Here is a 15,194-nt window from a genome sequence, read left to right as displayed (position 1 = left end):
TAAGGCTGAAGACTTCTGTGGTTCTCAACAATCATTTAATACTGTTTTCAAGGATAGTACTTCTAAGTGTTGTTTGAAAAATGCTTGAAAATCCTTTTCAGGTGGTTGAACTTGCAATACTCTTGAAGGACTACAAGACCAGGAATCAATATACGAGGCAGGGTGTATGCTTCAATGGCAAGAAGACGAGTCTTCTTTACACTCAAGTAAGTAAATAAATTTGGCACAGTTATCTTGCGCACGCACTCACGAATACACGCGTGCACGCACTCACGCACACACGCGCACGCACACTGTATACTAGATATACTAATTATATACTAGATAGAAAACTATCACCTGAGGACCACATAAAGAATATTGTGCAAGGAGCCTATGCTATGCTTTCTAACTTCAGAATTGCATTTAAATACATGGATGGCGATATACTAAAGAAATTGTTCATGACTTTTGTTAGGCCAAAGCTAGAATATGCAGCTGTTGTGTGGTGCCCATATCTTAAGAAGCACATCAACAAACTGGAAAAGGTGCAAAGACATGCTACTAAGTGGCTCCCAGAACTGAAGGGCAAGAGCTACGAGGAGAGGTTAGAAGCATTAAATATGCCAAAACTAGAAGACAGAAGAAAAAGAGGTGATATGATCACTACATACAAAATAGTTACAGGAATTGATAAAATCGACAGGGAAGACTTCCTGAGACCTGGAATTTCAAGAACAAGAGGTCATAGATTTAAACTAGCTAAACACAGATGCCGAAGAAATATAAGAAAATTCACCTTCGCAAATAGAGTGGTAGACGGTTGGAACAAGTTAAGTGAGAAGGTGGTGGAGGCCAAGATCGTCAGTAGTTTCAAAGCGTTATATGACAAAGAGTGCTGGGAAGACGGGACACCACGAGCGTAGCTCTCATCCTGTAACTACACTTAGGTAATTACACTTAGGTAATTACACACACACAACTGGAAAAGGTGCAAAGACATGCAACTAAATGGCTCCGAGAACTGAAGGACAAGAGCTACGAGAAGTCAGAGGCCTTAAATATGCCAAACTAGAAGATAGAAGAAAAGAGAGACGATATGATCACTACATACAAAATAGTAACGGGGATCGATAAAAGTGATGGAAAAGAATTTCCGAGACCTGGAACTTTACGAACAAGAGGTCATAGATTTAAACTAACTAAACAAAGCTGCATAAGAAATATAAGAAAATTTTCACTTTTGCAGAGTGGTAGATAGTTGGAACAAGTTAAGTGAGAAGATGGTGGAGGTCAAAGCCGTTACTAGTTTCAAAGCATTGTATGACAGAGTATTGGGAAGATGGGGCACCATGAGTTTATTTTTTATCCTGTAACTACACTTGGGTACAGGAATTACATACACATGTACACAGTAGGTGGGACATAAAGAGCTAGACCTCACTTGCCCAAAGTGATAGGCAAGTACAACTGACAGAAAGGTGGGATCCAAGAGCTAACAGCCTGATCTTGCAAGCACAAATGATATAAACACTCACACTCATACCTCCTCTCAACTTTCTCACATACTCTCTATCACTTGCACTAGGCCATGTAATGATTAATGCATTTTTAAGTCACGACATGCAAGGTCTGATAAAAACTTTCTATAGTTTCTGATTCGATGCAGTAAATTTTTGACTACCCACAGGCACAATAAAAATAAAGTTGAGCAGGGAACAAGCTACTTTTACACAGATAATCTGGCTTTGAACAGGTTCATTATCTGTGAATACGATAAGCTAAAATGCTTTACATGAAGGGTATTCTGTCTCGGTAGGAAGGGAGGAATGGTGGGTAGTGGGTAGTAGCAGGTACTGTAATAAACACTTGGTGGCTCGTACTTAAGTGACAAAGTAATTAATGGAAATCACATTAAACTAGCCTGCAAATGTCACACCAATCCAAAAGTTGTACAGTAATGAGCAAATATTTGGATATGTCCTAAGTACAAAACTTACTCAAAAGCAAGTTAATGCATCACACTAAATCCAACTAGTTTAATATAATTTCCATGCATTTGTCACTGCAGAATCCTTCATAAAATCACGTCAAGCATACAGGCGAGCGGGTGAGATCATGCGGACTAAAGTGTTCACCCTTACTTGAGAGCCTTGCTAATGGCCCTACACATGTAAAACGAGAGTGTGATGAGGATTAGCTGCAGTGTGCCCAGACAGATGGCCACAGACAACATGGGAGTCAAGTAGTAGAAGGTGTTCTCCTGTAACCTGCTCAGACAGCCCTGTAACGGCAACCATCACCATACATAACATTAGGTCTGGAGAAATGTCTGTATTAGAGGCGTACAGAAATCACCAATAACTGTAAAACTATGACAAAAATGCAGAGATAAGAGAAAATGTTGCTCATATTGGTGACCTGCAGAATTCACATGTAAATATTTTACAATAGAGAAATTTTTACAATACAGAGAAGTTAGAATACAAACTGCATATACAGGGTGTACCTTAATTTTGTAACTACTAGTATATGACAAAACAGAACAAACTATTTTTATTTTTTTTATCTTATGTATAAAATGAGTTCATTGTACAGGTATTCACAATTACAACAGCTACACAAAAATCACACTATGAATAGTATCTGGAGTAAAGGTTTTAGACTTACGGGACACACTGTATATTTCATATTTGTAAAATTTAGAAAAAAATCGAGTGAGATAGAAACTGCTGTTGATCAATGATTAACAGAAATTAGGCCATGTTTACCAACCATTGTGAGAGCATTAATTTATGCAATACAAACATTTACATGCATCACATTACTCATCTGTCTCATGAAGTCCATGAGTTTCTGCAAATAAACTTTTATATACATCAACTGATAAGCCATTTAATTAATATTTTGACATTTTAGAGTTAAGGAACATTTGTAATATAAAAATCTTGGACAACAAGAAAATAATGTCCTACAAGTAAGCATTACATGCCTAAACATACAGAGTACTTAACATTAGCCACATTATTTTTTTTATTTCTTTATAAGTGACACAACATGTTAGTGATTTCCTTGCAAGTAGGTCAAGAAGTCTGATATAGTGATGTACAAACACTTTCAACACTTTTGTAATATTGAAGCCGTTGATGCAGATGATCATGTATAAGATTATTTAGATTAACATCATACCATTGTGTTAAAGTAGAACCTCAAGGTTGAATGGCCTTTTTTTGTTTCTAAATAATAATATAAATAAATTTTTATTCAGGTAAGGTACATACATACAAGATAAGATACAAAGTTGATGGATTTATAGATAACGCTAGTACATACAATGCCTAAAGCCACTATTACGCAAAGCGTTTCGGGCAGGAAAAGCATTTCTTTATATGTATACTGTACTTGATACAGTATAGGGCCAAATATGATAGGAAAGATCTGAATTTGCTTTCTAATGCTGACATGTAGAAAAAATAACTCAATTTGGAATTCATATTGGTACTGGAAATTGCAGTAAAGAAAAAGCGTTAAACAATATTAAATGTGCAGAAAATTCTAAACTTGAGGCTACCTATTCTTGTCTACCTCAAAATACACAATCCATGTAAGCTTATACAATACCTTTCTGTTCTATAATAATGTGTAGAATTGTTTAGTTATAAAATATATTAGCAGTTAAGGAAATGTTTTTCACTTATTTTTAGGAAATTTTCAGATTCCTGACTAGCTATTGCCCCAGACCTGACTAGATACTACCCAACATGAGTCCAAATTTTAAAGCCATTTGATACCCAAAGTCCATCTATTGTGCAAAGTGAATCCTGTGCCCAGGACAAACACTGCTAATACTTCAAAATGTGGTATAAAAAAAATTTGGGCTATCGATTCTTTCTAACAGCTAACTACAGTACATTACACTTGAATTTCTTTACTCACCCAGTTCACCTTTACCAAATACTGTACAGTACCTGCACTCTACAGTGATCATGAGTGCGTACACATACACACATAGGAAGATAGGGCACTGCAAGCATATCCTCTAACTACAATTAGGTAATAACACAAAGAGCAACTGACTGTGAGGTAGTAGGAGTTATCCTGATTAGGGCTGGAAGGACAAGAGGGGTCGAGTGGGTAGAACTTGATAGGGTCACCCTCGAGGACACAACAGGCCCTCGGGATCAAGATATCACTTGACTTGTTTGCCTGCCACAATGCCGCCTGCTGGAAGTCTGTGTAGTTGTTCACCCCACAACACTTTAGCTGTTGGAAGGAGGAGGCATATTAGTCCGAGAAAATGAGAGACGACAGATACATGGAAAAAACATTAAGCATTAATTAATTAGTCTTAGTGATCTATATGAAGGCCATCTGCTGGAAAAATTAAGCAGTCAGAAGACCTGTTATATATCCTAGAAAAGCACAAGGCTCTCCTCCCATACTCATCCTTTGGTATGAACATATGGGTGGGTGATTTAAAATACATATTATTGGCAGTAAAAAAAAAAAAATGGCTGAAATTCCACCATATTAAAATAATGTTATTAAATAAAGGACCTTGGAGTCAAAATCCACCATTCAGTGAAAGTTGCACAACAGGTAGGAGCAGCAGTCAAAAAAAGCTAACCAAACCCTTGGAATAATCAAACGTACCTTTGACTAAGAAAAAGAAGTTAGTGATTCAATTGTATAAATCTCTGGTGTGCCCCCATTTGGATTACAGTATTTAAGCATGGAGACCTTATCTTCAGAAGGATATAGCTGCTCTGGAGAAAGTGCAACACCAGGCAACAAAAATCATTCCAGAGCTAAGTCAACCCTTGTACCAGGAACAGTTGAGGGCTACTGGGAAAACAACACTGCAAACCAGGCATGACAAGGCAGATCTCATTGAAACTTAAAATTCTGAGCAATTTGGAGGATGTTGATCTGGACAATTTCTTCAAAAAGTCAGATGTAACACGAATAAGGAGCAACAGTTTCAAGCTAAACAAACCACAATATAGGACTGAGAACAGGAGATGCTTTTTTACCCACAGAATTATAAACCGATTGAACTTCCTACCTGTCGAGGTTGTAAATGCCAAAACTCGGTTAAATTTTTAAACAGGAGAATGAGGGTGAAAGAAACTCTGTCCATTTGTTTCCACCTCTGCTAGGGATCGAACCCAGAACCTTAGGACTATGAATACCGAGCGCAGTCCACTCAGCCGTTAGGCTCCTGAACTCATCTATACCACAGTTTATGTACATCAAATATTTAAGTATATATTTTTGTTTTATATATTTTAGGTATTTTTATGTATATTTCTTAGCAAAGAAATAGGGCGGACATTTATTCAGCAAAATGACTGTACAAACATTTAAAGTTGGTATTTGACACCACTAAATTATAAATTTAATATATACTTTTTCGAATTGTTTTAAAATTACAAGAAGTAAATTTATTCCAGAGTTCTTCATGACTGGACGCGGAGAAGCACCTTTTTCTTCAAATTCAGAAGACAGGACTCAAGTGATGACAGTCGATCCTGCAAGCACATCTAGGCCAGTATGTAAACTTACACCCTTTCCTGTATATGTGAGCAAAACGGAGAGGGGAAAAGAGGGGTGTCAGACAGAGAGAGGGGAAAGTATTGTGGGAAGTATTGAGAGGAAGGAGTTGAGGGGAGAGCAGAGCAAATGCTTGAGGGTGGGGGAGAGGTGTTATGACAAGGGGACATGAGAGGGGAAACAGATGAAGGGGCCAGGCAGTGTGTGAAGTGACAGTAGAGGGTCGGGCAGTGTGTGAAGTGACAGTAGAGGGACAGGCAGTGTGTGAAGTGACAGTAGAGGGTCGGGCAGTGTGTGAAGTGACAGTAGAGGGACAGGCAGAGTGTGTGAAGAGACAGTAGAGGGTCGGGCAGTGTGTGAAGTGACAGTAGAGGGACAGGCAGAGTGTGTGAAGAGACAGTAGAGGGACGGGCAGTGTGTGAAGTGATGGTAGAGGGTCGAGCAGTGTGTGAAGTGACAGTAGAGGGACAGGCAGAGTGTGTGAAGAGACAGTAGAGGGACAGGCAGTGTGTGAAGTGATGGCAGAGGGACAGGCAGTGTGTGAAGAGACAGTAGAGGGACGGGCAGTGTGTGAAGTGATGGCAGAGGGACAGGCAGTGTGTGAAGAGACAATAGAGGGACAGTCAGTGTGTGGACAGACAGTAGAGGGACAGGCAGTGTGTGAAGAGACAGTAGAGGGACAGGCAGTGTGTGAAGAGACAGTAGAGGGACGGGCAGTGTGTGAAGAGACAGTAGAGGGACAGGCAGTGTGTGAAGAGACAGTAGAGGGACAGGCAGTGTGTGAAGAGACAGTAGAGGGACAGAGGGAATAGATAGCTATGGGGTGAAGGAATCACCGGGGTTGAGAAACCGGTTCAATATACCCATTTCCCTCAATGAACAGTCGCTGTCTCCACAAACTATTTTTTCCCTTTCTTCTCAGGGGAGCTGGTCGGCCGAGCGGACAGCACACTGGACTTGTGATCCTGTGGTCCCGGGTTCGATCCCGGGCGCCGGCGAGAAACAATGGGCAGAGTTTCTTTCACCCTATGCCCCTGTTACCTAGCAGTAAATAGGTAACTGGGAGTTAGTCAGCTGTCACGGGCTGCTTCCTGGAGGTGGAGGCCTGGTCAAGGACCGGGCCGCGGGGACACTAAAAAAGCCCCGAAATCAACTCAAGATAACCTCAAGATAGATAACCTCACCATTCCCTCTCCTTCTCACCATTCCTCTCTCCACCTTTCCACCATTCCCTCCCCTTCCTTTCCACCATTCCCTCCCCTTCCTTTCCACCATTCCCTCCCCTTCCTTCTCACCATTCCCTCTCTTCTCCTTTGCCGCGGTGGGGAGTGAGTGCTGTAGTCAGTCTCCATCCATATCCATAAACAGAGCCGGGAGACTTTCAGACCTAGTTCACAAACAAGGTAAAATACGGGGCCTGCATTCACCCTTATTGTGGACTTGAATTTACGCGCAGCAGTTTGTGTGAGACTATTGGGAGGGGGGAAGGAATTTACTGGCCGGAGTAGTGAGATACACAAGACCGAGGTGAGGCTGCGTATTAACGCGAGGCTTTGGCTCTTTCTTCATTTAATGATTGTATTGATGAGCCTTTGCGTGCACTTATTCCATTGCGGGAGTGCCTAGTTGTAGGGATGCCTACTCTAACCCGCCTACTAAGGGAGCCGGCGGTTGAGCGGACAGAACACTGGATGCGTGATCCTGTGGTCCTGGGTTCGATCCTGGGTGCCGGCGAGAAACAATAGGCAGAGTTTCTTTAAGCCTGATGCCCCTGTTACCTAGCAGTAAATAGGTATCTGGGAGTTCGTCAGCTGTCATGGGCTGCTTCCTGGGGGTGGAGGCCTGGTCGAGGACCGGGCCGCGGGGACACTAAGCCCCGAAATCATCTCAAGATAACCTACATGTTGACAGTCTGGAGCTTGATGTGCAAACTTCACGACTTTAGCTCCTAACACGAGGAACTAAGAAGTGTCTGTTAATGCAGAGGCGAGGGAGGGAGGGAGGGAGGGAGGGAGGGAGGGGGAGGAGGAGGAGGGAGGGGGAGGAAGGGGGGAGAGGAGAGGAGAGGGAGGGGGAGGAGGAGGAGAGGAGAGAGGAGGAGGGAGAGGGAGGGAGGGGTAGAGTTACGGTCTCGCTTCATGCAGGTTGACGGTCAATCCAAGTGGTTGGGCACCATTCCTTTCCCACGTCCCATTCCTTATCCTGACCCCTTCCAAGTGCTGTGTAGTCGTAATGGCTTGGCGCTTTTCCATGATAATTCTCGCCGGAGGGGAGGAGGACAGCTATCAGGGAAAAGCACCAAGCCATTACGACTATACAGGACTTTGAAGGGGTCAGGATAAGGATTGGGACGAGGGAAAAGGAATGGTGCCCAACCACTTGGCAATTGAACGCCGACCTGCATGAAGCGAGGACCGTCGCTCTACCGTCCAGCCCAAGTGTATACCTGGCCCATGAGGGCGTTCCAAGCGACGGTGACGGAGTTGGCCTGGTCGTGGGTGGAGTAGTAGTGCTTGAGGGTGTGCTTCAAGAAGTTCTGCAGCTCCTCCTTCGCCTGCGGGGAGAATTACTGACATTAACAACACGTCGCTTACATCATGACAATAAACAAATATAATCTTCATGTTCCTTGTGTTTAACCTACCTCAAAACTCTTCCTTTAAAAATGTTAAATTTTGAACACTGTCTAAACCTAAATAATCAACTAATAAAGCTTATTTGCCGGTGGATACGACGCATTTTTGTATATATTATGCAAAATATATATAATTATATACATATGAATTTTTGGGTCAAATAGGTACATATACGCCGGCAAATAGGTACATTTCGTAACAGACTACCCTTGACTGGACAAGATATGCCAGACCAATAATGGTAATTTTTAACATATTAGTGCCCTTTAGGGTGGCATATTATTGCAAACTAAGGGAACTAAGGGTAACAAGGGTACCTGTTACTGTCTCAAGGAGTACCTGTGACTATCGTGTAACAATTATATGATATTATCTATTATGTACCAAGGTAGATAACAGATAATATCATATTAATTAATTATCTACCTTGGTAGATAGGTATTATCTACCAAGGAACATCTCCCCACGAATCTTAATCACTCCCACACACACATTACCACTATTGTTTTATGCAACAGTTTACTCTTATATTTGTCAGATTAATCTAATATTTAGCTATAATCAACGTGAGTTTACTGAACCATATTGTCAATTATGAGGGATAGCAAGACAGGAGGGAGGGAGGGAGAAGAGGATGGGGGAGTAAGGAATGGGAGATTCGTAGAGGATGGGTGAGTACTGTGTGTTAACATTTGTGGGACTAAATGTGCGTTCTATCTCGCTGGAGACAAAGAATGTGCTGTTCATGTAGCAAGGTCACACACACACACATTAACCAGTGCACCGATGTGGGTCTGTTATGTGACGGACAGGAAGGGGAGGATTATGAGGTGGGCGGGGAGGATTATGAGGTGGGAAGGGGGGTATTATGAAGTGGAAAGGGACGCCTTTCCCCCTTTCCACACTCCTGTACAGCTAGCTCGCTCAACTGATACGGAACAATAGCAATGCCTTCTTTATAAATATTTCACAGCACAAATCTATGCCCGCGTCCTGAGCTTAAGACAGACATATGTAGCGAATGCAATGTCGAAGCAAGATCCACTGTAATATAGTGCTCACAAATGTCTCCAAAGCTTTTTAACAGCCTGGCACACACGGCCTAAAAGATAAGATATCTGGCCTAAGGCTTCCACAGAGATATGCTGCTACATTTGTGCAGTTTTATAAACAGAACAGCCTGGCTCAGTATCGATAGCTACTTGGGTGATATAATCTAATTGAAAAAATGGAGTACCACAAGGAATCTGCCTTTCACCTATGCTATACAAAAATATACACAGCTGACCTGCCCCAACCGGGAGGATACATTACATACGCTGAGGATGTCACTCAGATAATATGCCACAACCTGGACCTTCAGAGCTGCTATTAGCCAACAAAATCAAGGCAGCAATTGAATTAATAAACTTGAAAAGCAATGGAAAATGTGTTCAAATAAACAAAAGTTTCGTTCTGCGTGTATTTGCAATGTGTATTTGCAATACACATTGCAAAATGAAACCCAGATCCCATTAATCCTTGACAACCATACTATCAAATATACGGATAGACAGACAGAATACTGAAAAAAGGCAAAAAAAGACTTAGGAAATCTAAGAAGATTCCGTAGTCTTAACACGAACACATAACTACACTTATCTAGTCCGGCCACATCTTGAATATCCTCCAGTACCACTAATATCTTAATGAAAACCAACAGGCACAAACTACAAGCAGTGTAAAAATAAGGCGGTAAGAAGATCCGTGTAACACGGGGGGGGGGGGGGTATTCGTTCTGTATTTCGTATCTTCGTTCTCTCTACCCCTCTCCTTACCCGTATTCTACTTTATTTACCTATACCAAGGCACCCAGACAACAAAGTGAATACACACTGTCAGCAAGGTGGACAGCCCGCCTGCTATCCATAACTCTCACTATATTTTCCCTTCGCTGTGTCTCATCCTCTTTACTCCACCCCTCCCCCCCCCCCCCTTCCCCAGAAAAAAACAAACGGAAAAGGGAAGGGTCTATAGGAGCTGGGTAGGTTTGTGTCGTAGTGTGAGTGGGTGTATGGGTAGTGTGGGTGGGTGCATGGGTATGTTGGGGGAGTGGGATTCCCATCAACAATCCTGTACTATGTGGAGACTCACCTCAGTCTTGTAAACAGCAGCCAGGGCGCCTCCGGTGACCTCCAGGATGAAGATAACGATGATCATCAGACCGTACTGTGGTGAGGAAACATTTACAATTTAAAGACTGGAGGGAAGTACACACACTCTTATTAGAATGAAAGAAAACTGACTAAGCATACCCAAAGGAGTGGAAATGTAAAGGGAGTTCCGTCGAACAAACTATCAGGAGGGAAAGCACCAAGGCATTAATTACGACTATATAGCACTGGAAGGGGTCAGGATGAGGATTTGGGATGGGACGGGGGGAAAAGAATGGTTGCCCAACCACTTGGACGGTCGGGGATGGAACGCTGACCTGCATGAAGCGAGGACCATCGCTCTACCGTCCAGCCCAAGTGGTCCGTCGAACAAACTAATTTACAAATGTCACCAACCGCCCATAAGTGAAACTGCTTGATATAAAAGATGTGTCTCAAGCTTACTGAGGGTCCTCACCATTGTGAGCAATGCTCTGGACTCCATGGCGGCTCCGCAGCATCCAAGAAGCCGATGAGGAAGACGAGGCCGCCGGCCGACGATGAGGACGTAGGCGCCATGCTCCATGACGGAGGGCTGGTTGAACTGCTGGAGGCTCTCATTGTCCGACACCCGCGTCAGCAGCAGGAAGGAGGTGTTGTCCACCGCCAGCCAGATGCTGAGCGCCAGCACCAGTCCCCCGGCAGCCTGTGACAGGTATGAAAGAGCGTGTATTACTGACTTGTTCAGGTGTGTGAGACATACGCACAGCAGTAACTAACACACACGTGACTCGGGCAGTAGAGCTCCCGAAACCCTCTCCAGGTGTGCTCCAGGTATATGAAAGTGACGTTGACCAGACCACACCCTAGAAGGTGAAGGGACGACGACGTTCGGTCCGTCCTGAACCATTCTCAAGTCGATTGTGATTTGTGCGTCATCAGCTGCTGTTCTCTACCCCAACCAAAGTAACAAAGAAGCCCATGAACCACACTAAACCACAGCACTCGCTCTATTTCCTGGCATAGATCAAATTAACTAAATATTAATACCTCGTAATGCTCATTACATGGTTTAATTAACATTAAATTACCATTTTGTGGTGTAATTAGCGAGATATTCATGAAGTACATCAGCCGGGAATTAAAACCTATTGTACAAGTGTAGCAACTTAGTGGTGATATAGAGCATTAGTGGAGTCATTAGTTTTTATTCTCTCGCCCCTCCCCCTCCCTCCCTCTCTACCCCCTCCCTCCCTCTCTACCCCCCTCCTTCCCTCTCTACCCCCCTCCTTCCCTCTCTACCCCCCTCCTTCCCTCTCTACCCCCTCCTTCCCTCTCTACCCCCCCTCCTTCCCTCTCTACCCTCCCTTCCTCCATCCATCAATGCACTCTCCCTCCCTCGCAGATTAGGGCAAGATTCCCCACCAGAGCCACATCACAAGGTACACTTGATTTCCCTTCGATAATACAATCACTTATCGTATGGAGAGATGGTGTCTCACGTTAGGGAATGAGGGAGTTAATATGGGCAGGGGGGATGAGTTAATATGGGCAAGGGGGGATGAGTTAATATGGGCAGGGGGGGATGAGTTAATATGGGCAGGGGGGGATTGAGTTAATATGGGCAGGGAGGATGAGTTAATATGGGCAGGGGGGATGAGTTAATATGGGCAGGGGGGATGAGTTAATATGGGCAGGGAGGGATGAGTTAATATGGGCAGGGGGAATGAGTTAATATGGGCAGGGGGGGATGAGTTAATATGGGCAGGGGGGATGAGTTAATATGGGCAGGGGGGATGAGTTAATATGGGCAGGGGGGATGAGTTAATATGGGCAGGGGGGATGAGTTAATATGGGCAGGGGGGATGAGTTAATATGGGCAGGGAGGGATGAGTTAATATGGGGAGGGGGGGATGAGTTAATATGGGCAGGGAAGAATAATGTTTCCAGCCGTATAGTGTCACAGAGTTGTGTGGACCAGCTTCGTATCAATTGAATTTTAATTAGTTTTTCCATAGCGCTGGAACTAGAATTCTTCTCCATTTATAATATTTTGTCTGTGGCAGACTGCCAAGACTGGAAGTCTTGGCATGCATTAGTTTACAGGTTTGCTGTGTCTTTTATAAACACTTTTCTTAAAGATTCCAGCGTTATTAGCGATGGTTACTGATAAGATACCGCCAAGTGTATCTTGTACCCAAGAATGAGAGCATTGGGAAGGGTACAGATCCCCTTGGACGCTGTCTTCCGTATAGGAGGCTCGTGATTTTACATTGTTCCTTTTTATTTAGGAGTTGAAGGTCTAGCTCCCTTTTTCATTTGGTCTTCGCGTGAGTGTATGTTTGCTATTTATACCATGGTCACATCTGTCCAAGGTTTTAGTGTAATGTTAGTGATTATTAGGAATCTTGCTTGCTTCCCAGTGCATCTAAGACCATGCATCAGTGGGCCAGCAACTGTGAACAGCAGCAGCAGCAGTCTGCTCTCTACACATGTTGCCTCACCACTGTGAAAGATGTTGTCACCTCCTGTGGTTTTGTAAGCTTACTTCACACCACTCAGTCTTTGGAATTGTGTGTGTGTTAATGCTGTTCGGTCTACCTGCCTACTTCCCTCTCTTCCTTGCTTACCCATTTCTTCACTATCCCACACTCTTCCTCATCTCCCTATCTTCCTCACCCACCTCCATCTTCTCTTCCTTTCACACCTCCCTCTTCTCTCACTTTCCCTTTCATCTTCCTTTCCCCCCTCCTCCTATTCCATAGTAAGCTCTCCAGCTCACACTCTTCTCTCCCTCCCAACTCTCCTTCCCAACTCACTCCCTCTCTCTCTCTCTCTCTCTCTCTCTCTCTCTTCTCTCTCTCTCTCTCTCTCTCTCTCTCTCTCTCTCTCTCTCTCTCTCTCTCCTCTAACACGAAGCATCACTTGCTTTCTCCCACCTTCTGGCGTCATTGTCTCCATGGCAACACGACATCCGGACCGAAAAACGAGTGAATTATGGAGGTGATGCCGAGGGAGGCGGGAGATGGAACTGTGTCTTGTCCCACTGCTGGGATGCTGGTGCAGGTGAGAAGATTTATTAAATTGTCTCCCACTCTGTACTCTCAATTGATTACTCGTGTGTGTCTCCCTCTGGAGGTTGATATTTCTCACACAGAGTGAAATGATGGGAAATATTTAAATAATATATCTAAAACAAGTGATAAAAAATGTATATGCACTGATAAAAGGAATGTAAATAACAAATGAAAATCGAGAGAATCAGTGTCCAAAGTCTGGCAGTCGAGGCTTGTATTGTTTACATCAGGCTGGGCCCTCTTGTCGACTCTTGCCCCCCCCCCCTCCTTCCCTCAAACTTCCCTCCCCTCCCCCACACTTCCCTCCCCCTCTCTCCTCTTCAACAAAAAGATTTGGAAATGGATATAATTCCAGAGCTAACACACACACACACACACACACACACACACACACACGCACGCACGCACGCACGCACGCACGCACACACACACACACACACACACACACACACACGCACGCACGCACACACACACACACACACACACACACACACACACACACACACACACACACGCACGCGCACGCGCGCGCGCACACACACACACACACACACACGCACGCACACACACACACACACACACACACACACACACACACACACACACACACACACAGGCGGTACTTTTACAGCATATGGGAAGGTGGCAAACATTTAAAACCTGAAAACTCTTTCATAACAATGTATACGACCAATGTAAGGCCAGTACTAGTTTATGAAGCACTGGCATGACATCTGCTCATCGTAAAACACAAAACAAAACTGGAAAATTTGCAGTGGTCTGCAATAAGTGCCAGAATTAAGAGGACTAAGGTATGAGGTAAGTTATGAGGGACAACTCAATCTCACAACCTTAGAGAAAGGAAAGAACAGAAGGGCCATGGTCACAACATACAAAATACTGGGAATAGACAAGGCGAATAAGGAGAAAACAAAACAAGATAATAGGCATAAGCTGAAAACTCAAATGAGTCGAAAGAAATGTACGTAAATATTAATTTCCGTAAATATTAAAATATTAATATTAAATGTACGAAAAATTTCCGTACAAGTGGTTAACAAATGTAACACACCGAAAGACGCTGAGGCAGCCACCTCCATCCAACACGAAAGAACAAATATGGGAAAGAACAAATATGGGAAAGAACAAATGGGAAAGAACTTCAACGTCAGAAAAAAACAAAATAACGCACCGAGAACAAGAAGATTAATTGTACTTTTAGTCACTCTTAGGTAAGCACCACCCTCTTCTCCTCTCCCTCTGCCTCTCTCTCTACCTCCCTCTCACTCATCACCATCAAACCTTCCTTCCCTGCTTCCTTTTCCAATTCTTCCACTCTCCACCACTCCGCTTCCCCACTAAAGTAACAAACCTCGAGATAAAATCTGCCGCTGGAGTCCAAAAAGTGTTGCCTGGTCGTGAAAATTTTGTTTTCGCTTCCCAATTTCTATGGACTCCTACTGATTACCTTTTTTTGGTAGTGACTTGTACCCACCTAGTGGCTCATTATCTCAAGCACTGTACTAGGATTGTGCGATCAAGTAATTAATAAATAAACAATTTATCTGATACCTTAATAAACGAGGTCATTAACATTTGGGCTCGGTTTACAATCTCTGCTCGAGTGCCCAGTCAGGTAAGTCAAACCAGACAGGATAGAGCTGTGTGTCTCAAAATTTGATCACATGCCTTATCACTCGATATGGTTAGATATATATATGAATGAGACTGGGTATCCTTTGGAGGTGTTTATCACGTTCTCTATTTTTCAAGTTCATATTTTTTTTTTACAAGGAAACCCGATTTGCAATGCAATC

The 15,194-nt window shown here is 43.4% G+C and overlaps 1 protein-coding gene and 1 long non-coding RNA gene across 3 annotated transcripts in view; one reads left to right on the top strand and one right to left on the bottom strand.

The window, feature by feature from the left end:
- Positions 1 to 9: 9 nt before the first annotated feature.
- Positions 10 to 7,517, top strand: LOC123754991 (uncharacterized). The gene is made up of 3 exons (XR_006772446.2): positions 10 to 206; positions 5,433 to 5,530; positions 6,455 to 7,517. It is a non-coding gene; the product is annotated as an uncharacterized lncRNA (long non-coding RNA).
- LOC123754989 (tetraspanin-1) overlaps positions 700 to 15,194 on the bottom strand; it is a 149,015-nt gene continuing 134,520 nt past the window's right edge. The window contains exons 4-8 of one of the 2 annotated variants that reach the window (XM_069332810.1): positions 10,779 to 11,006; positions 10,302 to 10,376; positions 7,979 to 8,086; positions 4,057 to 4,242; positions 700 to 2,263 (exon numbers count right to left, since the gene is read on the bottom strand). In XM_069332810.1, the coding sequence (XP_069188911.1) occupies positions 2,120 to 2,263; positions 4,057 to 4,242; positions 7,979 to 8,086; positions 10,302 to 10,376; positions 10,779 to 11,006 (741 nt within the window). In that variant the 3' untranslated portion in view covers positions 700 to 2,119. The remainder of the gene's footprint in view (positions 2,264 to 4,056; positions 4,243 to 7,978; positions 8,087 to 10,301; positions 10,377 to 10,778; positions 11,007 to 15,194) is intronic. The other variant, XM_045737356.2, reaches the window with a different exon arrangement.

Source organism: Procambarus clarkii, chromosome 28 (genome assembly GCF_040958095.1).
Source record: "Procambarus clarkii isolate CNS0578487 chromosome 28, FALCON_Pclarkii_2.0, whole genome shotgun sequence".
In the NCBI taxonomy this organism is placed as follows: domain Eukaryota; kingdom Metazoa; phylum Arthropoda; class Malacostraca; order Decapoda; family Cambaridae; genus Procambarus; species Procambarus clarkii.
This window is presented reverse-complemented; position numbering and strand designations above follow the sequence as displayed.